At 42.4% G+C, this 27742-nt stretch overlaps 1 protein-coding gene across 1 annotated transcript in view; it reads right to left on the bottom strand.

Annotated features, from left to right (window-relative positions):
• c15h8orf34 (chromosome 15 C8orf34 homolog) overlaps window positions 1-27742 on the bottom strand; it is a 154561-nt gene that overhangs the window by 73452 nt on the left and 53367 nt on the right. The window contains exons 5-7 of the mRNA XM_071105144.1: window positions 26757-26785; window positions 25220-25383; window positions 5338-5504 (exon numbers count right to left, since the gene is read on the bottom strand). Of these exons, the coding sequence (XP_070961245.1) occupies window positions 5338-5504; window positions 25220-25383; window positions 26757-26785 (360 nt within the window). The remainder of the gene's footprint in view (window positions 1-5337; window positions 5505-25219; window positions 25384-26756; window positions 26786-27742) is intronic.

Genomic DNA, 27742 nt, shown 5'->3' with positions numbered 1-27742 from the left:
AAGTGATAGGCTAATATTGTCACCCATCAGACTATTCTTGATTTAATCTCGTATTTACATATCCTGAATAATATATGTGTGAAATTTGTTTTGATTCAGAATGAACCATTATCATGCACCTGTATGGGGAAAATGCATGTCATCTATGCACTTAAATAGCGAATGGAGGACGTTTTCCTGTGTTTCATTTTCATGCCAGCTAGGTAAGCTATACTCTTGTTTTAAAGAGAAGCAATGTGCTCAATATTATTAATGTTGCGAAATAAATATAGTAGGCCTAGACTATAAAAAGCTGATGGGATCCTCCTCTTTTTAATAGAGGCCATCACTCTGTTTTCTCACGCAATTACATAACTTATAGAAATGTTGCGCAACATGAGCTCATAGACTCTCATGAAGTGTTTGATAAGATTTTTGATTACATTTGCATTGATGTCAGATATATTGGAGGGACAGTAGAGTGCTGAGTACCAGGCAGTTAGCAAGTTGACCATCAGCAGGATCAGAGCTTGGAGAAGCCTAATTAACGTGACTAAGCGATCACGTGGAATTTAACTGCCAGCATGACTCTGGTGTGGCTGGTGTGGCAGTAATACGTTTACCGTAAAAGCCCTATTCCTGGCTTGACTTAGTATCACAGTTGTGTGAGCAACTGGAGTCATAGAATAACAAAGACAGTCCTGGCTAGGCATGGATTACCCCATGCCAGCTCCTCAGTGCTTTGTTACAATATGGTGGTTTGGTTTGGTCAAAACAAGAACAGTGACAACACATGTCTACAGAAAGTGGCAGAGTCATCATTGCACCTGGTTAGTTTGGCACGCTGTGTGTGTGTTAAGTTGGTAACCCTCTGCTACACACAGATGGTGGAGTCTGGCAGAAGCTCAACGAGTGGGAGAGAGAGACACCAGTGGCCCAGTCTGAACCATAGAGAACAACAATAAACACCCGGGTCATGTTCAGTACGTACAAAGCGGACAAAAACAGAGGAAAACGGGGAGGTACCATCTGCAGTCCAATAAGAAATGCTTTTTTACTCTTTGTTGCGCAACGCTTTGCTACGTTATGCCCTAGTGAATACACCCCATGGTTCACAGGAGAATTCAGTGCCAGTCACTGGCTCCTATTCCATCTGTGGCCACTAGAGGTCTGTGTAACCTCATATACACAGTGACTCAAACATCCACTTCTCTAGTTTGTTCACTCACAGATTGTTGTAACAATGAATGATCTACAAACTACATTCCTGGATCCATACAACTTTGTGTGCATCTCAAATGGCACCCTATTCCCTATATAGTGCACAACCTTTGACCAGGAACCTATAAGGAAAAGGGTGTCTTTCGGGATGCAACCTTCGAATACAGGCCGTGGCTGTGAATACAGAGTTTTCACCGCATCCTTCCAGAAATCTGTCTTTCTCGAACCTAAGGATCCGAATCACATTCTGCACTTGCGTTATTTTTTGCACACTACGTAGCTACTGCTCACACACCTGCTCCCTTCATGTTTTTCTCTCTACTCACCCTCTTCTCAACCATGATGACGTAGCCCGTCTCTGCCTGTGTAGGGACAGCTAAAATAAAAACTGCGCAGCGATTTTAAATGAACATTCCAAAAACAACCCGTCTGTTATAACGAATATTGCACTTGCATAAGCAGGACGCAGTCCCTACACATCCAGGTTTTGTGTGATGATGTCGGCTAATCTGTATAGTTGCTGCCATGTCGTAGCCACTAGCCAGAGTTCCTGAAAAAAGAACACTAATACTCTGACTGCCTGTCTGCCTCCTGCTTAGCCGATGCTTGCAACGATGATGAAACAATAACATTAATAGGCTAATTAGACTGCATGTCGGTGTCTTGCTTGTGTTTGAAATGCTGCCTAGATAGCAGCATGTAACACTCCAAAAACTGTCTGCGTTTTAACCTCATGCAGGCCCGACGAACCGCTATTACCGCTTCTCAATGATCATGCAACTGCAGCACAAGAGGCATACCCAGCTGTTCCACCTCTGGCAGCCGAGCTGTATACAGCGGTGCTCTGTCCTTACATCTTTGTCAACTACCGCTTTAGACAGCGTACTATTTGTAATTGATCATCTTCATATCATAGTGAAAGTAGATGTAAAAAAGAACGAGTCAATGTTTGCAATGATGATGAGAAAATAATATTAAACCGCTATTTTGACTGTAGTGTCTGTCTTGCTTGTGTTTGATATGCTGGCCTAAATAGCTGCATGTAACTCAGCAGCTAAGAAGAACATGAAATCGCAAGACAGCCTTTGCAATACTGTTACAACAGGCGACAACGTTTGTACCAACATGCCGATCATGTTGTTTGTGCACAACATCAACATGACAGCTGCATGTAGCCGAACGCCCCTCCTGAAAAAATAACATTCAATCGCGCTTGAGGCAAGGAATGCACAGTTCGAACATGGTCGACTATGTCTTTAGCTTCGACTGTAAAAAAAAAAAAATACGGCTTTAGTGTGTGACATCAAGTTTCCCTCCGAGGGTCAAGAAATGGGCAGCAGCAGCGGAGCACTGAGCAGAAGCTACGTAAGGCAGCAGAGTGGGCAGCAGAGTGGGCAGCAGCTACATAAAAGTAAATTCTGCAAATGCAGAGAAATCTCTATCATTAGCCACAGCAAGTCAGGTTCCAGAAAATCTGGAACAGCAGCCACTCTGTTGAATATTATCTCCATCACAACTCCCTGAGTCCTAATCAAAACAGTGTGGCTTATCTGAAGTCAAGTTCAGATCGCATGATGTCCACTATAATTGCAATCCCCTGTTTTTGTCAGCTTAATTAAGACAATAGGACAGTCCTATTGTCACCAACCACTGGGCATCTCTCTTCTCTCCGTACCATCTCTGTATTTCTGTAGTCTGGAAGGCCATTAAGTAAGACTGATAGACCTCTCTCCCTCTCTCTCTACCAGGACCAGCCCAGTCTCAATGGGCTGTACCAGGCAAAACCCTTCACTATATTAGGCCAAGCCTTCACACAGAATCACAAATGACCTCATTGCATCATCCCCTCTGAATATCTGCTATCTGTGGACTAGACTGTCGGCTATAGCTGTTAAGAGTCAGACACACAGCTATCAGAATTATGATCAATCAGAGATAAGACAAAGCAGGGTCATTTCATATAATCAACTCACAAAATGCCTCTTTGATTAAATATGGTTTATATAGTGTGAAACGACCAACAGAGTCCTCTCCTTCTCGAACAGGGAAAACATTAAACACATATGAATAATTAGTCTACTTCAGCTCATCCAGACGCCACTTTACAAATGAGCACTCTGGATGTGCTGTGCTCTGCAGATGACACGGCCTTCTGAAGTGGGGGAGGACATTGATTATCTGTCACTACAGAAGAGACTAAGGGGAGAGAGAATAAGAGGGGGAAAGGGGATAGAGATGGTCAACTACTGTGTAATTGGACTCCTGCTTCCCCATCTGGGGAGAGGGAGTGGCCATGCAAGACACTCAGACCGGAATGAGCAGAAAGGATGTGGTCTGTTCTGTTCAGTACAACAAGTCGGTCTACCCGCGTTACAGAAAGTCATGCTACGCTAAAGCATTACTTTGGCTGATCTGTATTTGAACATATACTGCAGAGCAATAGGTGTTGGAAAAGACAGAAAGAAATAGAAAACAGCAGGTAATCTGTGGGATTTAAAGTAGCATTTTGTAAGGCTATGAGTCAGCTATTTCCCTCTGTGGGTGTGTGTTTCTCCCTTAGCATGAATGGAGTATCAGAAGAATGAGGCCTTTCATTACAACAGAGCCAGAGCCCAGGGATGATCCCCTTTGTACTTTATTCTACCTACCTACCTATCGCTGGAGGTAAGGATTATAATGCAGGAGAGAGCAGGAGAGAGAGAGGGAGAAAGAGAGAGCGGGAGGGAGAGAGAGCGGGAGAGAGAGCGAGAGAGCTTTGATAACAGAGAACACTACCTTTACAAGAAAGAGAACAAATTGAATTTGACATGAGACAAGATACCTCAGTGTCTGGTCAGACAAGGTGACAGGAGCAGAAAGAACAGACACCCCCCTCACTGTGTAATCCAGGAAAAGCACCTCAAGTCACACAAGAACCTTCCGGGAATCAAAAAACACCCTCAAACAAAAAATATAAAGGAATATAGTGTTTGTTTGTTCACTCATTCATTGCCGTTATGAATTACAGCCTAAATTGTTATGAATGGTTGAATCACACATTTCTTGACCAACACACACACATACCCACACTGGTGCACAGTGTGTGGGAGAGGGCATGATAACAGGCAGCTAAATAAATCTCAACCCCACAGTGTACTTCACATCAACGAAGTTGAGCTGCGACATCGCAAAGTTTATCAAAAACTATGGATTTGGCACGCAATTACTGAGAATAGCAATTACACAGAAAAAATCACAGTACATTGTGGAGTTGAGTTTTACTTGGCCAGATAACAGGAGGCTGTAAGCACTGTGAAGAACACACCATTCTGTACTACCATGAAGTAGCTATGTAACGGATGTGAAACGGCTAGCTAGTTAGCGGTGGTGCGCGCTAAATAGCGTTTCAATCGGTGACGTCACTTGCTCTGAGACCTTGAAGTAGTGGTTACCCTTGCTCTGAAAGGGCAGCGGCTTTTGTGGAGCGATGGGTATCGATGCTTCGTGGGTGACTGTTGTTGATGTGTGCAGAGGGTCCCCGGTTCGAGCCCGGGTATGGGCGAGGTGACGGACTAAAGTTATACTGTTACAGCTACACTACAGCATGGGAAAGTGTGTGGTTGTGTGTGTGCGTGTATAATTTGTTTTGTTTCATCTAGTTTGGCTGTGGATTATCATGTATCTGTTATTCATGGTTATCCTACATTTACTGTACACAATTTGTCTTGCCTCTTAGATTATAGAGAGAGACCATTTGCAATGCAATCATCTGTTGTCTAGAACCTGACTGTCATGTAAGTGTTTCTTATTCACAAAGGAAGGAAATTCCGTTCAGTGTTTATGAATGTGTTTTCCATATTCAGCATATCTGGAGGTGGTTGTTGTTGTGGAACTTGGTAGTCTAGTTCAGCCGTAATGAAGACGCCAGCAACATCTTAAAGTCAGAACTCAATGACCGTCCATGAAAATAGAGTCATTATCTTCACTGGCATATTTGAAATGTGAATCAGTATTCAGTCTGGTTTTGTTTAGTAGTTGTTAGTGGGAAAATGGGGCTTGAAGAGTAGAAGATGTGAACCCATCGACCCCTGTGTGTGAATGCCTGTGTGTGTGTGTGTGTGAATTTGTGAATGTGTAAGCACATTTTTCTGAACTTACCCAACAGTTCCATGGCATCATCCTCATCCTCTATTTCCTCCTCTGTGAGTGAGGGGGCGGAGCTATGGGCGGAGTCAAAGGAATCCTGGGACAACATGGCCGCCAGGAGCTTCTTGTGGTGCTGCTGCTGCTGCTTCAACCCTTTACTCTTCCCCTCCATCTTCACACTGGAGAAAGAGGAAGGGGAGGGGTTACAACAGGAAGAGGAGAGGTTAGAATGGGAAGGGGCAGGGTTTTCAACCTGTCTGTAATACCAACATGTTTCAAGCAGACCACCATAGTCCCTGTGCTCAAGAACACTAAGGTAATCTGCCTAAATGACTACTGACCCGTAGCACTCTAATTTGTAGTCAGGAATTGCTCTGAAAGGCTGGTAATGGCTCATATCAACACTATTATCCCAGAAACTGTAGACCCACTCCAATTTGCATACCGCCCCAACAGATCCACAGATGATGCAATCTCTATTGTACTCCACTCTGCCCTTTCCCACCTGGACAAAAGGAACACCTATGTGAGAATGCTATTTATTGACTACAGCATGGCGTTCAACACCATAGTGCCCTCAAAGCTCATCACTAAGCTAAGAATCCTGGGACTAAACACCTCCCTCTGCAACTGGATCCTGGACTTCCTGATGGGCCGCCCTCAGTTGGTAAGGGTAGATAACATCTGCCACACTGATCCTCAACACTGTGGCCCCTCTGGTGAGTGCTCAGTCCTCTCCTGTACTCCTGGTTCACCCATGACTGCATGGCCAGGCACGACTCCAACACCATCATTAAGTTTGCAGACGACACAACAGTGGTAGGCCTGATCACCGACAACGACGAGAAAGCCTATAGGGAGGAGGTCAGAGTCCTGGCCGTGTGGTGCCAGGACAACAACCTCTCCCTCAATGTGATCAAGACAAAGGAGATGATTGTGGATTACAGGAAAAGGAGGACCGAGCACACCCCCATTCACCTCGATGGGGCTGTAGTGGAGGAGGTTGAGAGCTTCAAGTTCCTTGGTGTCCACATCAGCAACAAACTATCATGGTTCAAACCCACCAAGACAGTCGTGAAGAGGGCACGACAAAGCCTATTCCCCCTCAGGAGACTGAAATGATTTGGCATGGGTCCTCAGATCCTCAGAAAGTTCTACAGATGCACCAACAAGAGCATACTGGTTGCATAACTATCTGGTATGGCAACTGCTCAGCATCCAACCGCAAGGCACTACAAAGGGTAGTGCGTACGGCCAAGTACATCACTGGGGCCAAGCTTCCTGCCATCCAGGACCTCTATACCAGTGTCAGAGGAAGGCCCTAAAAAATTGTCAAAGACTCCAGCCACCCTAGTGATAGACTGTTCTCTCTACTAGCGCACGGCAAGCGGTACCGCAGCGCCACGTCTAGGTCCAAAAGGCTTCTTAACAGCTTCTACCCCCAAGCCATAAGACTCCCAAACAGCTAATCAAATGGCTACCCAGACTAATTGCATTGTCCCCCAACCCCCTCTTTTACGCTGCTGCTACTCTGTTATTATCTATGCATAGTCACATTAACTCTACCTACATGTACTGTAGATATTATCTCAATTACCTCAACTAACCTGTACCCCCACACACTGAATCTGTACCAGTACCCACTGTATATAGCCTCACTACTGTTATTTTACTGCTGCTCTTTAATTATTAGCTGTTTTTATTTCAACACTTATTTTTCTTAAAACTGCATTGTTGGTTAAGGGCTTATAAGTAAGCGTTGTATTCGGCGCATGTGACAAATCCAATTGGATTTGATATCACAGACAAAAGGAGAAACCCAGACATGACACAGGGTGTATGAATCTAAAGCATCCATTTAGAACCTCCCCTCACCACCAAATATGGTGGTGAAAGGAAGTCCGGTGGTGGAAAGTGAAGATGGAGCTCGTTGAAAATGTTCTCATTGATGAAACAATCTCAATATGGTTTTCTGTTCCTAAAACTATAATCTGTTACGAACAGATTTTGTAGACTTGACCCTTTCTAAAAGTTGTAAAAAAAAAAAAATGGTGTTGTTTAGAAGGAGTGCAATTCACAGAGTAGGTATTACCAAACGGAAATATGCTCTGCCCACCTCCTTGCTTGTCCTGCCCACTATGCTTCATTTGCTCCCTTTGGAAACGACACCAATGATAACTCTTGGTTTAGTTATCAGTATCTTTGTTTGTATGGTTAGGGCTTGTGTTAATCTGCTTCAATCATTTACTCCTCATCTTTTTCTTCACACCGTATAGACAGGAAGAGAAGTTAGAACATTGGGACATTGGATATGTTATTATAGCCACAGCAAAGAGTTTTTCCTGTTAAGTTTGCACACCCAGGAAAGCCCCAGGCCTTCCTTTTGGTTCTACTTAGTAAGATGCGATACACTCTATGGAAATGGTTTATTTCCCTGTTAGAAAGATATAGATTCACCCCTATCAACAACATCTTTCTAGCTCCTAGACAGTTTTGCAGTATATTTTGTGTGTGTGTGTGTGTGTGTGTTATTTCTTACATTATTTGCTCGGAACGATTCTCAAATTATTACCTACAGCCCCAAAAATGAGTTTGGATATTAGATTGGAGGCCACTTACCAGCATTTCGACCAGAAATTAGACTTCCCTGAATTGGATCCTTTGTTTGAACTCCCAGAGGCAGTTCCATTCATCCCGGGGGATGCACCAAAACGAAGACGCCGGAGAAAAGGAAGAAGAAGTGAGCTCTCCTAGTCAGACTCAGGAGGCGTGCATACCGTCCACCGCTTCAGAGTATATTACTCACTAACGTTCAGTCCCTGGACAATAAAGTAGACAGGCTCAGGGCGAAGATCTCCTGCCAGCAAGACATCAGGGACTGTAACATACTCTGTTTTACAGAATCATGGCTCTCTCTGGATATATTGTCCCTGTCCATCACACAGACAGGAAGAAAGAACTCTCTGGGGAAAATAAAAGTGTATGTTTCATGATTAACTACCAATGGTGTGATTGTGGTAATGTTCTCCTGATCTAGAATACCTCACCATCAAATGCCGACCACATTACCTCCTGAGAGAATTTTCTCTGGTCATTATCACTGCTGTGTATTTTCCCTCCAAAACCGACACCACGACAGATTCTTAAATAACTACACTGGACATTGTGCAAACTGGAAACCATATATTATGAGGCCACATTTATTGCAACTGGGTACTTAAAATACATCTGAGGAAAACGCTTCCGAAATGTTATCAACACATGTACTACTTGCGCATCGTACACTCTGGATCATTGCTATTCCCCCTTCTGGGACAACTACAAGGCCCTCCAAATAAAACCAATTTTCTCCTCCGCTCCTATAGGCAGAAACAGGAATTAGCTGTGGTAAGGACTGTTTAACGTGGGTCTGACCAATCAGAATCTACGCTTCAAGATTGTTTTGATCACGCAGACTGGGAAATGTTCCGGTTTGTGTCTGAGAATAGTATCCACGTACACACTGACTCGGTGACTGAGTTCATCAGGAAGTGCATAGGGAATATTGTTCCCACTGTGATGATTTGAACTTATCAAAAACAAAAACTGTAGATAGATGGCAGCATTCATGCAAAACTGAAAGCAACAACCACTGCATTTAACCAGAGCAAGGTGACTGGGAACACCGACGTGTACAAACAGACCAGCTATGACCTCCGTAATGCAATCAAAGATGAAAAAATCTTAACCCACACCCTAGACCCACAACAATTTGCATACCGCCCCAACAGATCTATGGATGACGCAATCCCCATCGCACTGCACACTGCCCTATCCCACCTGGGCAAGAGGAATACCTATGTAAGAATGCTGTTTATGGACTACAGCTCAGCCTTCAACACCATAGTGCAATCCAAGCTCAGCACTAAGATCGAGGCCCTGGGTCGGCCCTGTGCAACTGGGTCCTGGACTTCCTGATGGGCCACCCCCAGGTGGTGATGGTAGGCAACAACAACTCTGCCAAGCTGATCCCCCACATGGGGGCATGTTCAGTAATTTTGATCCAAATGTGCAAATTGTCCAAACAGATCATCAAGGTAGAGGGATTTTAAATGTGTTATTGGACAATAAACAGATAAGGCTTATTAACCTATATGGTCCAAATAATGGTGATCCAAGCTTCTTTGAATATATATACATATGATAATTTATCAACTCTTCAAGCAACACTAGACTCTATTATTATGGTGGGGGATTTTAATACGGTTTTAAATACCTCTATGGACCGGAAAGGAAATCACAATACAAACTATCACCCTCAGGCACTTAAGGAAATCATGAATGTTAGTGGATATATGGAGGCTTAAATACCCTGACCTAGTGAGAAATACACGCCGGAGGCTTAATCAAGCTAGTCGTCTTGATTACTGTCTTATGTCATTCTCTCTGGCACCAAAAGTTTAAAATTGGGTTGATAGGGGACAGAATGCGGTCGGATCATCACATATGACATATATATTACTCTTACAGAATTTCCACGTGGGAGAGGATATTAGATGAGAACTTGTTTATAACTAGGACAGAAGCATTTATAACTGACTTTTTCCAACATAACATAGGTACAGCAGATCCCCTTATTGTATAAGACACTTTTAAATGTGCCTTTAGAGGCCATGCAATTCAGTATTCATCTATAAAACAAAAGCAATTTAAATCAAGAGTCCATATTAACAAAGGAAATTGAAGGACCAACAGCACAGTTAGATTGCAATAACAACTATACCTTGGAGGCACAGAATAAGAGGAAAAACAAAAAGAAATGGAGGAACTTATTCAAGAAAGATCCAGTGTAATATATTATAAAAAATAAAGCGAACTGGACGGAATATGGGGAAAAAGTGCACCAAATTATTTTTCAATCTTCAACATAGAAATGCTACCAAAAATGATGGAGTCACACATGATTCACCAAATTATATTTTGAAAGAGGAAGTAAAGTACTTTGAGTATGTGTTTTGTTTAACCAAATCTAATTGTATGGATTTTTTTCCCTATTAATAATGTGAAATTAACATCTGTACAGAAAGACTCATGTGAAGACCAAATGACAGAGGAGGAACTTCTTGATGCAATTAAAGCCTTTAAGGCTGGGAAAACTCCAGGGCTGGTTGGCATACCAGTGGAAGTACTGTATAGCAAACTTTTTTTGATATACTCAGAGGACCATTATTAGCATGTTTTAACCACTCCTATATAAATGGTAGATTATCGGACACACAACAAGAAGGTCTGATTTCATTAGTACTGAAACAGGATCCAAGTGGTATATATAAAGATCCAGTCCATTTAAACAATTGGAGGCCTCTTACACTTCAGTGTTGTGATGCAAAAACTCTAGCTAAATGCTTGGCGCATAGAATTTAAAAAGGTATTGTCAGATATTATTAATCCTCATCAGACAGGTTTTTTACATGGATGATACATTGGAGATAATATAAGACAATTACTGGAAACAATAGAATACTATGAAATATTGGGGAAACCAGGCCTGGTTATGAAAAGGCTTTTGATAAAGTACGACTGGAGTTTATATATAAATGCCTTGAATATTTCAATTTTGGAGAATCTCTTATAAAATGGGTTAAAGTTATGTACACCCTAGGTGTAAAATAGTAAATAATGGCTACATCTCAGAAAGTTTTAAAAACTGTCAAGAGGAGGAAAACAAGGTTGTCCACTATCGGCATATCTATTTATTATTGTTATCTAATTCAAATTAGATACAACAATAATACTGTATTAAGGGATTAGAAATCCGTGGCTTGGCCTCCCGGGTGGCGCAGTGGTTAAGGGCGCTGTACTGCAGCGCCAGCTGTACCACCAGAGACTCTGGGTTCGTGCCCAGGCTCTGTCGTAACCGGCCGCGCCCGGGAGGTCGGGGGGGGGGGGCGACGCACAATTGGCATAGCGTCGTCCGGGTTAGGGAGGGCTTGGTCTGTAGGGATATCCTTGTCTCATCGCGCACCAGCGACTCCTGTGGCAGGCCGGGCGCAGTGCGCACTAACCAAGGTTGCCAGGTGCACGGTGTTTCCTCCGACACATTGGTGCGGCTGGCTTCCGGGTTGGATGCGTGCTGTGTTAAGAAGCAGTGCGGCTTGGTTGGGTTGTGTATCGGAGGACGCTTGACTTTCAACCTTTGTCTCTCCCGAGCACGTACGGGAGTTGTAGCGATGAGACAAGATAGTAGCTACTAACAATTGGATACCACGAAATTGGGGAGAAAAGGGGGTAAAATTCAAAAAATAAATAAATACATTTTTTTTAAAAATGTTTAAATAAAAATATCCATGGCTTAAAAACAAAGGTGTCATTTTACGCTGATGATTCATGTTTTCTTTTAAAACCACAATTAGAATCCCCCCACAGCCTCATAGAGGATCTAGATACTTTTGCTAACCTCTCTGGATTAAAACCAAACCACTGATAACTGTACCATATTACATATTGGATCACTAAAAAATTTAACTTTACATTACCGTGTAGTTTACCAATAAAATGGTCTGATGGGGATATGGACATACTCGGTATACATATCCCGAAATATAGAAATGATCTCACTCCAATACATTTTTATAGAAAGTTTAATAGAAAGCAAAAATAAATAAGATCTTCCTACCATGGAAAGGCAATACCTGTCTATTTGTGGAAAAATCACCCTGATTAACTCTTTAGTCATCACTATTTGCTTATGGTTTTGGCCATCACAAAGCCCTGACCTCAATCCTATAGAGAATTTGTGGGCAGAACTGAAAAAGTGTGTGCGAGCAAGGAGGCCTACAAACCTGACGCAGTTACACCAGCTCTGTCAGGAGGAATGGGCCAAAATTCTCCCAACTTGTTGTGGGAAGCTTGTGGAAGGCTAACCGAAATGTTTGACCCAAGTTAAACTATTTAAAGGCAATGCTACCAAACACTAATTGAGTGTATGTAAACTTCTGACCCACTGGGAATCTGATGAAAGAAATGAAAGCTGAAATATTCTGACATTTCACATTCTTCAAATAAAGTGGTGATCCTAACTGACCTAAGACAAGGAATTTTTACTAGGTTTAAATGTCAGGAATTGTGAAAAACTGAGTTTAAATGTATTTGGCTAAGGTGTATGTCAACTTCCGACTTCAACTGTATGAATGTTTATATGTATAAATCATTCCCCAATATTAAAGCTCATCCACCCCTTAAAATAAACATTTTTAAAATACATTGCAGGCTGATTGTGGTGATGGTGTGGGGTGTGTTTTCATGACACACATTGGGCCCCTGAATAAAAGTGGAGCAATGTTTGAATGCCACAGGATATCTGATCATTATTGCCAATAAGGTGCATCCCTTCATGGCAGCAATGTATCCATCTACAATTAGATTTTTTTCAGCATGATAATGCCCCATGCCACAAGGCTAGGATTGTACTAGCCTGCCCAGTCACCAGATCTCAATCCAATTGAGCATCGGAGGGATGAGATGGAACGAGCAGAGATCCACTACCAGCCAACTTGACACAACTGTGGGAAGCATTGGAGTCAACATGGGCCAGCATCTCTGTGTAACACATTCGACACCTTGTAGAGTCCATGCCCCGACAAATTGAAACTATTCTGAGGGCAAAATATATTAGGAAGGTGTTCCTTTTGTACACTGAGTGTATATATACATTGCTCGTTGTGAAATTTCTCCATTTCATTACTTTGGATTTGTGTGTATTGTTCTGTATTGCTAGGTATTACTGCACGGTAGGAGCTAGAAATACAAGCATTTAGCTGCACCTGCAAAAACATCTGCAAATATGTATACGCGACCAATAACATTTTTCTTTTATTATGATTGGATTCTGTATCTCCGAGGCTGTGTGTATCTGTAGGCAGGTGCAGCTTCTCTACCCAGTACACAGTGTCCTCACACTTAAGTACCTCTCAACATGGCTTCCACCCGGCAGCTATTCCACGATCGTTTGAGAATAGGTTGTATCCCAAATGGCACCCTATTCCCTATATAGTGCACGACTTTTGACCAGGGTTCATAGGGAGTCCTGCCATTTGGGACTCGGTGTATACAAACCAACAGGGCCATTAAAGTAGAGAGGTAGACACTCACACTTTCCTCTGTTGATTACCAGGAAGTGAATAGGCTTGGATAATTATTAACAGACTTGAACTGAGGAAAAGAGTAATTAAAATCACAACACAACATAGAGGTGAGGCTACAGAGAGAGAGAGGCGGGGGCAGAGACCGGAAGAGAGAACGAGAGAGAGAATAAGAGTGAATGAGAGAGTAAAAGAGGAGAGAGGTTGAGAGAGAGCAAGAGAGAAAGTAAAAAAAGAGCAACAGATCACGGAGGGGAGGTTGCAGAGAGGGCGTGGGAGAGGGAGTAGATAAAGAGAGAGAGAGAGAGAGAAGAGACAGAGAGGAGAAAGAGAGAATGAGAATATAGAAGATAGAATAAGGATAGTGTATTCAGTATTCACTGCACCCCTGTGTGAGAGATATAGTCAGCATTGGTGCAGTTAGCTGCCATTAGCAATGGGGATGTTACACTGCAGCGTTGCTCCCTTTTGTATTGGGTTGCTGAAAAACAGTCTGTGGGAAGCCAGAAGTGAAAGCCAGAAGTGAAATGAAATGTCATCTTACTGTGCCGGCGGGAGTCACTCTACAACAGACCCACGTTTGGAAAGTCTGTTGAATAGTACGGCCTGTTAGATATTCACCCTGTTTTAATGACCAACTGTTCTGCCCACGGGCACAGTAAGTTGAAATATAATTTGATTGAACTTTGGCTTCCCACTGACTTTTTTTTGCGCAACCCAATACAAAAGGGAGCAATGCTGCAGTGTAGCATCAGCAGTGCTAATAGCAGCTAGGGTGCAGTCAGCCTGCCTCTGATCTATCAGCGTCAGCGTGTCTCTGTCCAAGACAGCTCCTTTGTCGTTGTCATGCCAAACATATTGGCTACAGCAGACACCGAGGCAGTTAGAGGAACAGATGGGTTTTAGAGCTATGACATATGATGTACTGAGGCAGGGAACTGGTCAAAACACCACAGCTCTGGTAATCACAAGTCTTTACAAAGCACATAGAGGATGCATGTTCAAAGAATATCTAATTTTCAAAAGAGATAACCGACATATCAACAAGTTCCCCATAGCTAGTTTGATTGAATAGTGACCAAAGTCCCTACAATGGATCCGGACAAAGAGGATATGATTATAAAGCAAAGAAAGGATACATGGTCTGACAATAGAAACCTGTCCGAACACCTTGTTGTTTCTCATATCAGGTTTGAATGAATGTGGCCCAGTCCATTCAAACGATCCAGACAAAGGACTGTGTCCCAAATAGCACCCTATTACCTATTACAGTCCACCATGCGCCCTGGTCAAAAGTAGTGTACTATATAGGATACTGGGTGCTATTTGATGGGCAGACAATGGCTGTGCGCTCTGTTGTAGCTATAGAAGCTGAGTTATGGAGCAGGTCTTGCTGATTTTAATGATCCATGATGGACTTCGCAGGTCCAGGAAGAAAACCTTCTCTAGAATCTACATGCTGTATCCTCTAATCTGGGTCTTTTCAAAGACCAGGATGTTAAATTACAATGGAGGAACAATTCCTAGAATGCATCCTACAACGCACCACAGAGATACAACGCACCACAAAGATACAACGCACCACAGAGATACAACGCACCACAGAGATACAACGCACCACAGAGATACAACGCACCACAGAGATACAACGCACCAGAAAGTTGAGAGCCAGAGAAAAAAAAAAACTAAAGTACAATTCACTGAAAACAATTGACTAAGCAGAGCAGAGACAGACTCCTAGAATAAACACAAACATATGCATAACTTCACCCTGCTGCTGAGGTGGAATGACTTTATCTCCAGCTAGGGCACAAACTGTGTGGAAGAGGAATCAACGACCCAATAATGCCTCCAATTTAATATCCACAGATAAAGAAATGTACTATGGAGCGTGTGTGTGTGTGTGTGTGTGTGTGTGTGTGTGTGTTTGCGTGCGTGTTTTGCACCGGCTCCATATTTGACATAATAATTCATTTCCATATCCTGTCTGGGATGGAGGGTGTGTGTTAGGGATTAGGACTGGAGAGCCTTAATTGGATGAATATCTCATCAGAATGACTAGGACTTACAGATTCCAGGGGGGAGAGAGGGAGGTCAGTACTTGAGAGGAATGGAGAGAGAAAGAGCCAGAGAGAGAGGGGGAGAGAGAGAAAAAGAGAGAGAGATACATAGAGAAAGAGCGAGAGGGGGAGAGATTAAACATCTTCATATCCTGAGCAGGAAGAGTATTACTATGCTAATGTGCCGTATCATATGGATTAGGCCAAGTGAGACTGGTGGTTCTTTTCAGAGTATTTTGTTTGTGTAACTTTTATTTGCAATTCTAGCGCCGGCCTGTGTCCCAAACGGTACCCTATTCCAGAAATAGTGCACTACTTTTCACAACAGGAGCCCTGGTCAAAAACAGGGAAGTTAATACGGAACAGGGTGCCATTTCGGACACAGTACTAAGTATAAGGTTCTGCTTTGAGACTTCAGATGAAGCAGTGGCATTGTAAGTTCTGTTTGTGAGAAATGTTGAGTTGCATTTGTTGTTCAGATTTTTCAAGTATTTTCAATGGGGAATCTCCTCCTCTCTATTTCCTTTAATTCCTTACGGGGATCTTTGTCTCTCTTCTCCTCCTTTCTCTCGCTCCTCGCTTTAGTCTCAGCCATCTACCTACACAGGGACCAGGCTCAGGTAATGTGTTCTATTATAAATGACAACAGTGACGCAAACACCAATTAACACAACATCAAATAAGAGACGTAGCTAGAATCAACTTAGAATCAAAATCTGAATCAAACTGATATTCTGTGTAGCACTCTCACCCCCTCTGTTTTTACCAAACCTTGAGTGTGTGAGCCCTGGAGAGGGACTACGCCTCTGCTCAACTTCCCTGAGGGGAACAAGATAGCTCCTACCTTCAGAATCACAGAGAGTAGATCACAAGACCTCGACTACCAGGGACATGATAGAGAATGTGTCCAAAATGGCACCCTATTCTCTATATAGTAAACTACTTCTCTGGTCAAAAGTAGAGCACTGTATAGGCAATAGGGTGCCACTTAGGACAAACACAGAGTATGACTCATACTGGAGAAAGGAAAGGACTACATTACCTGCTGTTAAAGTAAAATAAAGTTGGGGTTTGTCATGGGAATACTGATATAAGAACAATACAGTTAAAATAGGGTAATTAGAAGATAAAAGATTAAAAGAAGAGTAGGAGTGGGGAGGGGAGACGAGACGAGACTGTAGTGTGAATACAGGAGGAGGGAGGAATTAAGTAAAAGAGGTGAGAGAGGGAACGAGAGAGGGGAGAGAGGGGGGCGAGAGAAAGAGAGGGGAGAGAGAGGGGAGGAGAGGTAGGGAGATAAAGAGAGCGAGAGAGAGAGAAAGGGGAGACTGAAAGAGAGAGGGGAGAGAGAGGGCTGGAGAGGGAGAGAGGAGAAAAGAGAGAAGAGGGAGAATGAGAGAGAGGGGGGGTGAAGGGAGAGAATGAAAAGCGAGAGAAGTGGGATTGAGATGTCCCACACTGCACTCTGTCTTCCATACTATCTGTCCCAAAAAGCCTCTCCCAGAATTCACCTGGCTCTGCCTGATTTCCCAGAAGCCCACCACTCCAATCTTCCATTCCTCCACCCCTCCATTTCACCCTCACCTACTGCAGATACTGTACATACCCACAGGTAACTGTCAGCTCTCCTCAAACTCTAACCGTGAAGGAGGGATGGGAGGAGAATAGAAGAAAAGAGAAAGTCCAGAGAATGATGACAAGGTAAGGAAAATAGATGGGGAGGAAAGCGGGCAAAGGACTGGAGAGATATAAGAAGATTAAGACCAAGCTGGGGTATTATTGTATGAAAAATATCAGAGGGCGGGGCTCTAATCAACCTCTTCCTCTAAATGTGGACAGGCAGGCATCAGGAGAGACTACTGTAGAGTTGTTCAGTACAGCTGGGTTTTAGATCAGGCAGTGAATTGGGCAGCCCCATCATTATGTCAGGGGACGAAACGTTCCAAATGGCACCCGTTTCCCTATATTCATGTTCTGCACTTCAATCACTCAGGCACATCATGCCATTGTTATGAACGTTCTCAAGCCACTCTCCGCCATAGTGGTACCCTAAAGTCAAGTGATGCCCAGTCATTCTGAACAGGGGATAATGACTGTTTCATCTAAATTATGTTTCCAGGTCACTATAATGTACTTTAAACAAGCCCTGCACCCCTTTGATTAACAAATCAAATACAACTCTATTGGCCACATACAAGTGTTCAGCAGATGTTTTTGCGGGTGTAGCAAAATGCTTGTGCTTCTAGTTCCGACAGTGCAGCAATATCTAACAAGTAATATCTAACCATTTCACAACAAATACCCAATACACAAATCTAAGTAAAGGAATGTAATTAAGAATACATAAATATATGAATGAGCAACGTCAGAGCGGCATAGACTAAGATACAGTAAATAGTATATAATACAGTATATACATATGAGATGAGTAATGCAAGATATGTAAACATTATTAAAGTGACTAGTGTTCCATTTATTAAAGTGGCCAATGATTTCAAGTCTGTATGTAGGCAGCAGCCTCTGTGCTAATGATGGCTGTTTAATAGTCTGATGGCCTTGAGATAGAAGCTGTTTTTCAGACTCTTGGTCCCAGCTTTGATGCACCTGTACTGACCTCGCCTTCTGGATGATAGCAGGGTGAACAGGCAGTGGCTCGGGTGGTTGTTGTCCTTGATGATCTTTTTGTCCTTCCTGTGACATGGGAGCTGTAGTAGGTGTCCTGGAGGGCAGATAGTTCGCCCCCAGTGATGCGTTGTACAGACCACACCACCCTCTGGAGAGTCCTGCAGTTGTGGGCGGTGCAGTTGCCGTACCAGGCAGTGATACAGCCCGACAGGATGCTCTCAATTGTGCATCTGTAAAAGTTTGTGAGGGTTTTAGATGACAAACCACATTTCTTCAGCCGCCTGAGGTTGAAGAGGCACTGTTGTGCTTTCTTCACCACACTGTCTGTGTGGGTGGACCATTTCAGTTTGTCAGTGGTATGTACACCAAGAAACTTAAAACTTTCCAACTTCTCCACGGCTGTCCCGTCGATGAGAGACACCGATGCACTGGTTACTGATGTAACCTCTGACAATATTTTCCCGGGAAGCCCAATTCCAACTTCTTCAAACCACTGGCGAAATCCCCTCTTAATCATCTCAAACTGTGTTTTTAAAACACAATTAAATTAAGCACAGACTACCCCTTGCTAATCAGGAAACTCTCAGGTATGTTGTGGTGGACTGTCATTATAATTGCTTCAAGGAAACCTGGAAAAATGATGTTTGTAGTGTGGCTAGCCACTGAATGGCTCTGAATCAGCATGCAGTCATGCTATAACCACTTTTGGAGCTAACTAGTGCTCTCAAATCACATCCTGATGTTGACAGCAGATTGGGGTTGCATTAATAAAATTGATAAATGATAAAATATTAAAGCATTAGACCTCTCACTAAAAGCGTCAGTCATACAAGAGTTATACTTAAACCAGAACTTGTTTTCCAATAGATTGATAAGAATGTCTCACACCTTGTGTTTTTCCCCGTTGTCCATATTACAACCTCTCATTTTTTAATTGAAAACAGAACCTTGTTCAAAATATCCCCTTTCCAAAACAAGCCATACAAAGCTGGTTGAAATTCCACTTCCATCCTCCAGAAAAGACAGAAAACATATTACTACAAATAATATGGTTAAACTCAAATATACTAATTGATTAAAAAAAGTATATATACATACTGTACATTATTCATTAGGGGAAATATCATAATAAGTTATCTTTGTAGCTTGTTTCTGTCACTGGTGTTGAGAGGAGTAGGCAAGAGGCAGTAGCAGCTTTGGAACTACTGAATCTATTTAAGCACCATAGATCAAAGCGGGACAAAAACCCAAATGGTGTTGTGCTCAAAATATATCTTGATAAACAAAAAGGCACAGGGCAAGCCCAAAGTGCAAAATATAAAGTACTCAGGAAATAGTAGGAGAGATTCCTCTCAGGAAAACAAATAGAATTTGCAATGACCGACAAAGACAAATGTCAGAGGGAGTAATTATACAGTGATAGAGTGGGGATTGGAACCAGGTGTGTGTAATGATGACAAGTCAGGAGTTGATGAGTGAAGGGCGTTTGCCAGCAGTAGGTTCGGCAGCAGTTAGAAGGCCGGCAACGTCGAACGCCTGACCTGGACAGGAGGGGGAGCCAAAGTGAAGGCTGGTGTGACAGTTTCTGGTCACAGGTTCAGGAGAGGTTGAAAAAGCTGTACAAACAAAGTTATTTTTGTCCTCCGATGTGGGGGTGGTGGTGGATGGGCCATTAAAAAAAAATATATATATATATATTGAGAAAACAAGTTAAATAGCTAACCAGCTGAGCTAGCAAACAATGTAACAAAAGTATAATTTTGGATTCTAAAAATACATTAACAGGTTATGCATTTCAGGAATCACAGTAGCAAGATCCCCTGGTGCACTGTTCAATTACTTCAATTTTTTTTAAAGAAAACTCCAAATTTATCCCACTGCCCTCACTGGCTTTCATGTCTTTCAAAACGTGAGATGGTCCGAGGCTAGGAACATAATCATTATGTTCCTAAGTCTGAGGTGTCGGACTCAATGACAGTTGCTGTCCATTGGAGCGCTGCAAATGGTTGCCCAAAATGATGGGGCGGGGTTTATCGAAAGGTCAATTGAGAAATCATTAAGTCAGTAGAACATTCGTGCACCAGTCCTCAAAAGTACAAACAATATTGTGATGAAACGTGCAACCCACAAATAGTGAACTACTATAGACCAAAAGTGCACTATCATCCTATCACTCGATTCCCTATATGGTGCACTACTCTTGGCCATTTCAGACACAGACAGCGTTTAAGAGCTGGGCCTCAGATGAGGCAGAGCAGCAGGCAGCGCCATTATGCAAGCCACGGTATCTTTTAGCACATCTCAGTGGCTCTCAGTCCTCTAATGCACAGCAGCAGCAGCAGAAGACTGGCAAGCAAGAGGCAGCATCAGGAGCCAATACCCAGAAAACACAATTAAGCAGAAATAAATGATGTCAGCTGAGCCAAACACTTCTCAGACTTCATTGGAGGAACTCTTAGAGGATGCTACAAGGGAATGGGTTTTGGGGATAGGAGAGACACACACATACATGGAGATGTACACTGCACACATGCATACCCCTATCCCTCTGCTGAGAACCCTAACAATGTGATTTCTCTGACTAATCCAGCAATGGAATAACCTAATGAGATTACAAAAACCAGTGTGTGTGTGTGTGTGTGTGTGTGTCAGCTCGAGCATGAGTATGATTTATGATTTAATATCTGATCCTCTCTAATTAGCTACATCCCAGACAGTCGCCAAGTGCGCTCGCCACACACACACACACACACACACACACACACACCACCGCCTCACAGTCCCACAATTCATATAACCACAGCAGCATCCGGAAGCGGGCCTTGGAGAGAGACTATTTATTTTATTACACACCTGCATAATTTTACAAAAACATACACTTTGTTTAAATTAGATTACTTTTTCATAACAGTGAATTACACCAAAACCCATGTCAGATATCTCCCTACAAAGACTTACTTCAGTAGCCTGAGTGCCAGCGCTATCATGCCAACTCCATGTCACGTATTGTCATGTCAACAGCCTGGCCTCATGGCAATCTCAGCGTTAATCTTAAGAAGGACAGCAATGGAGTTGGCAATGGCACAAACGGATATAGGAACAGGCTATAACACAGATTAAAAGGCTGTAGAATGAATGTGCCTTAAGCCACACCCTACAAATATCACCAGCTGATGGGATTGCACTCCTTTACAAATATTTGGGAGAGAATGACTAAATCGTTGTGTATTTTAATTTTAGTATCATTTAATATTTCAAGAAATATGTCAAGCGTGGTTGTGGGGCTAAAACTGTCCAAACCGAAATGGTCACAACCAAAACAATTGACACCATGGCAATAGATAGAGGTCTCATCTTCGTATCTGTGTCATTATGGCATATGTGACAGCACGGGCTGCAGCACTGAGGCTATCTCCTGTTTAAAGTTAAATGTGCCATGCTCTACCAAATGATTTACAGCTGACCATCATGTGGGTCAAGTGGACAAGTGCACATTTTAGGAAAGAGGGTTTGAGTATTGAGACGCAACCCTCCAAGAGCCCAAACATTGACGTCTATTTGGCCCAAACAAAAACATCTATAATGTTCTGTACTGTACTGTACCCTACTCTACTGCACTGTACTGTACCCTACTGTTCTGTGCTGTACTCTACTGTACTGTGCCCTAATGTAATGTACTGTACTAAACTATACTCTACTGTACTGTACTGTACTTTACACTAGATGGCAGTGATATATCTTAAAGCCATTTACAAATAATAGGCAACCTAATTTGAAGAAGAAGACAATGCTCTCTGATCCTTGGCTGATCCAACCCAACCCATAGGAACCCCCACCCAGTTGACTACTTAAAAATGGTGGAAAGCCTCATTGGCAAAGTCTACACTAAAACGAGACATATCCTTCTAGGGTCCTCTATCTGTCTCTATGATTGACACTTGATTGTTAGTCCACTGTACTTCTTTACATTTATTAAACACACAGGTCATTATTTGTATTTTAGATTATTTGTCGAGTTATTGAAGGATAGGGACATCTGGTGTCAACACGAAGAAAAGTACAGCAGACAGCCAGACAGTACAGAGAGGGGATAAAAACAGACCCTGTGCGATATCAAGAATATCTGGAGAAAGAAAAGGGAAAGAAATGCTAAAGGAAAGGAAGAGGGAAAGGTCAAATTAATAAAATATTTATCTGAGAGGTCAAAGACAACACAGGTCAGCAGCAGTGAAAAGGCAGAAAGACAGACAGATAGAAAGACTTACCTTTTATTGATTGTGTTAGTGATATATCAATCACATGTGCCCCATTAGATATGGTATCAATTAAGTAAGCAATTAAGTTAAGAACGTACAGTACAGCGTCACAACCGAAACAATGATGTCACTACCGAAATGCCTGTTATTTTTGCCACAATAAAGATAGAAAAAGTGACAACTAATTCATTAGCAACATAATGAACTAGATGCATAAGTAATTAAATCCATCAATACATTTCAGATTCAAGCAATCAACATTGAACATTTTACAGAGAACAATTATCTAAATTCTATTGAAAGGTTTTGAAAATCAGATTTTTTTTTAAAATCCTGTTTTTACTATTTTGGAAATGTTGTACGCAAATACAATTTGAAAAATGAATCTGTAATAGCATATGAATCATTACTGTGCAAAGTTGTTCATTTAATGCAACTTTTTCACTATGTTTCACTAGTGACAAATATATTGGGGTGGTAAGGATTTCAGGTAAATACAGTATCTCAAAAATGCCATTACAAAATGTCGTAGATATGTTGATCTGAAGACGTGTGCTGAAAGTTTGGGAAAAATAAGATGCTTATTTATTCACCCCACAATTTACACCACTTTTGTAGAATGACCTATAGGCTATAGGGAAAGGGTGCCATTGGGGACAAATGCACAAAGTCGCCCTCTCTGTTGCAGCTGGAGAAAGCTTAATTGGAATGGCCTCTGGTTGGCTAAGATTGAGAGGGGTAATTAAGGCGTCCTCATGCTTCCCAGCCTAAAAAGTTCGGAACAGTTTGTGCATATATTATTATGACATTTTGTAAAGTGTTTTGTACTTCAGTGAGGGTTTATTTTTGTCAAGCGAAGGTAATTTAAGGGAGTATGCTAGCAAAATCATTCGGTTCACCTAGCTGAGTTCGGCCGCAGCATGCTTCAGTATGGCCGAACACAGCTAGACAAACCGAATGAACTGAACCAGTGTGCTAGCATACTCCCTTAAAATAAAATACCTTTGTTTGAAAAGTGAGAAAAAGGGCGATAGTAATCATTGTCCATTTTGAGACGCTGTCGAAAGCAAGTATACAGTTCCTCTAAATAATCAGATAACTCAAGAAAACTGTAATTAATTAATTTTTACATTTTGCAGAGGAGATCTTAGTCGCGCAATTTTACATATACAGTTGAAGTCGGAAGTTTACTCAGTTTTTCACAATTCCTGACATTTAATCCTAGTAAAAATTCCCTGTAATTAGGTCAGTTAGGATCAACACTTTATTTTAAGAATGTGAAATGTCAAAATAATAGTAGAGAGAATGATTTATTTCAGCTTTCATTTCCTTCATCACATTCCCAGTGGGTCAGAAGTTTACATACACTCAATTAGTATTTTGTAGCATTGCCTAAAAAATTGTTCAACTTGGATCAAACGTTTTGGTTAGCCTTCCACAAGCTTCCCACAATAAGCTTGTGTAACTGAGTCAGGTTTGTAGGCCTCCTTGCTCACACATACTTTTTCAGTTCTGCCCACAAATTTTCTATAGGATTGAGGTCAGGGCTTTGTGAGCAACGAGGCCTACTCCAATACCTTGACTTTGTTTTCCTTAAGACATTTTGCCACAATTTTGGAAGTATGCTTGGGGTCATTGTCCATTTGGAAGACCCATTTGCGACCAAGCTTTACCTTCCTGACTGATGTCTTGAGATGTTGCTTCAATATATCCACATAATTTTCCATCCTCATGATGCCATCTATTTTGTGAAGTGCACCAGGCCCTCCTGCAGCAAAGCACCCTCACAACATGATGCTGCCACCCCCATGCTTCACGGATGGGATGGCGTTCTTTGGCTTGCAAGCCTCCCCCTTTTTCCTCCAAACATAACGATGGTCATTATGGCCAGACAGTTCTATTTTTGTTTCATCAGACCAGAGAACATTTCTCCAAAAAGTATGATCTTTGTCCCCATGTGCATTTGCAAACAATAGTCTGGCTTTTTATGGCGGTTTTGGAGCAGTGGCTTCTTCCTTGCTGAGCGGACTTTCAGGTTATGTCGATATAGGACTCGTTTTACTGTGGATATCGATACCTTTGTACCTGTTTCCTCCAGCATCTTCACAAGGTCCTTTGCTGTTGTTCAGGAATTGATTTGCACATTTCACACCAAAGTATATTCATCTCTGAGCGGTATGACGGTTGTGTGGTCCCATGGTGTTTATATTTTCGTACTATTGTTTGTACAGATGAGCGTAGTACCTTCAGGCGTTTGGAAATTTCTCCAAAGGATGAACCAGACTTGTGGAGGTCAACAATTCCTTTTCAGAGGTCTTGGCTGATTTCTTTTGATTTTCCCATGATGTCAAGCAAAGAGGCACTGAGTTTGAAGGTAGGCCTTGAAATACATCCAGAGGTACACCTCCAATTGACTCAAAGGATGTCAATTAGCCTATCAGAAGATTCTAAAGCCATGACATAATTTTCTGGAATTTTACAAGGCACAATCATGACTCCAACCTAAGTGTTTGTAAACTTCCGACTTCAACTGTAACTAAAATGTTTGGTGCAGTATTTCTCAATGTAAAAATGTGCATGAAAACGAGTCATCTCTCATGGAATGACAACAAATACTTTTTTGAAGAATCCCAACCGTTGACCAATCATCGACTTCGGCTTGACTCCAGAACAAATGTGTGTGTGTCCAAACATGCCTTTAAGGCGTCACTTTGACACACACACACAAGCACACACAAATACATTTACACATTTAAACACATACACACACGAGCCCCCCCCCCCCCCCCCCCCCCCCCCCCCCACACACACACACACACTCTCTCTCTTTTACCTCAAGGCAGGGCTGTTATTGGCCCTCCCCCACACCTCAGTCTTGTTCCTTGGGACTGGGGGCTGGAGCATCTCTGCTGCCAGGGGGTCTGGATCCTCATCCTGCCTGCCCACCCACTCCCCCACAACCCTGGGCCGCAGCACTGAGTTATACCCCCCAAGGTTCTAGTGCAAGGAGGAGAGGGGTGGGGGAGGGTGAGAGAGAGAGAGAAAGAGAGAGAGAGAGAGAGAGAGAGGGGAGAGAGGGGAAAGAGAGGAGAGGTGATGGAAGGGAGGGAGGTGGAGGGAGATAGGGAGAAAAGGTAGAGAAAAGGACTGTCATATGGCCATTCAGTTCAAAACAGAAAGTAGATTTTGTCAGTGATACATTTGTGTGCCAGGTAAATAAATAAATAAATAAATAAATGCTGTCTGTCTGTCTGTCTGTCTGTGTCTTATTATTATCAACCAGTGGTGTAGTGGTGTGTAAACGCACACAAACTCTGCTTATTCTGCTTTTTTATTTTGTGCAAGCTTTTACGGAAAAATGCATTGAAAGTGTAGGGAGCATTACTGTTTTCAACGCGACAGGCAATCAGTGTTTGACCACCATTTTTTTTTACCAATTCATCCCTGACAACAACCCAAACTTGACAGTGCTCACAGCCACTCACACAGTATCACTCATTTAGGTGTCTACACCGTGTTCGAAGTGGAATGGAATTCAATACTTAATTACATGATAGGAGGGTAAATATATCTTAATATTCTGTCTGTCTTTGTCTTGTCTAGAAGGAGATTATCTGGGTTTGGAGCCAAGCAGACATACTGTACTGTAATACTGTATGATATTACCTCTATAGGGAACGTCTCTTCTTGAGGACAAGAATACATCAAATGCTGCTGCTATCTTCAGGGTTCGAATTATGGGGGCTTGGCAGTGCCATGAGAAATCAGATGGACGCCCATGAAAGTTGAAATATTAAGGTGGACACCCTCAAAAGCTTTAGTAATAAAGGTTACTAAAACCTTTTGTTTGAGGGGCCTCCTGACAATCAATTTGCAATTAAGACTGTGTGCAATACTGGGAAATACTGTACACTGGAAAGTCAGTGCTCTCATCACCGTGTAGAATCCAGGTCAAACAAAGCTTTGTCTACACACTAGCACCCAGGAAAATACAGGAAGAGGACATGTTTATTGAAGTTTCTGCAGATGGATGTCATTCCCATGAGATTGTGGTTTGTCATTATTCTCACACACATGCACGCGCACACACACACACACACACACACACACACACACACACACACACACACACACACACACACACACACACACACACACACACACACACACACACACACACACACACACACACACACACACACACACACACACACACCACTATTCTCAGAGCTGTGTGTCGTGCTGTTAACTGAGCCCAAATTGACGAAAGATGGAATCGGATTGCAACAGACAGGGTGGCGGCAGTAGAAGGTGACGATGTAACAGTTTCAATATCAGAGGAAAGTCATGACAAAGTAGTTCATAGTCACCTGATCAAGTTCATCAGAAGCAGCGATACCTTTAAAGAAGAGAACAATGATTCAGAGGGGGCTCTGCTTTACCTGCAGTCTCTATTTCCAAAATATATACAAAGTGATTATAGTAAAACGTTACTATAAGTCTTACCTCTAGTCAAAAGTGGTTAAGGGTTTACTATAAGATAAAGGTAATACCTCGTGACTGGTTCTCTAGAGCAGTGGTTCCCAAACGTTTTATAGTCTCGTACCCCTTCACACATTCAACCTCCAGTTGCATACCCCCTCTAGCACCAGGGTCAGCGCACTCTCAAATGTTGTTTTTTGCCATCATTGTAAGCCTGCCACACACACACACAATACGATACGTTTATTAAACACAAGAACGAGTGTGAGTTTTTGTCACAGCCCAGCTCGTGGGAAGTGACAAAGAGGTCTTATAGGGCCAGGGCACAAATAATAATATAATAATAATCAATCCTTTTCCGCTTTATTTAACCATCTTACATATAAAATCTTATTTGTTCATTGACATTGTGAATAACTCACCATAGGTTAATGAGAAGGGTGTGCTTGAAAGGATGCACATAACTCTGAAAAGTTGGGTTGTATTGGAGAGTTTTCCACGCACAGTCTGTGCTTGTATTTAGTTTTCATGCTAGTGAGGGCCGAGAATCCACTCTCACATAGATACGTGGTTGCAAAGGGGCATCAGTGTCTTAACAGCGCGATTTGACAAGGCAGGATACTCTGAGCGCAGCCCAATCCAGGAATCTGTCAGTGGCTTCTGATTAAATTTTCACAGAACCGCTTGTTGCAATTTCGATGAGGTTCTCTTGTTCAGATATCGGTAAGTGGACTGGAGGCAGGGCATGAAAGGGATAACGAACCCAATTGTTTGTGTCATCTGTTTCCGGAAAGTACCTGCGTTATTGCACACCCAATTTACTCAGGTGCTTCGCTATATCACATTTGACATTGTCCGTAAGCTTGAGTTCATT

The sequence above is a fragment of the Oncorhynchus clarkii genome, chromosome 15 (assembly GCF_045791955.1).
Source record: "Oncorhynchus clarkii lewisi isolate Uvic-CL-2024 chromosome 15, UVic_Ocla_1.0, whole genome shotgun sequence".
NCBI classification, from domain to species: domain Eukaryota; kingdom Metazoa; phylum Chordata; class Actinopteri; order Salmoniformes; family Salmonidae; genus Oncorhynchus; species Oncorhynchus clarkii.
The sequence above is the reverse complement of the archived record's forward strand: the minus strand, read 5'-3'. Positions and strand labels throughout refer to the sequence as shown.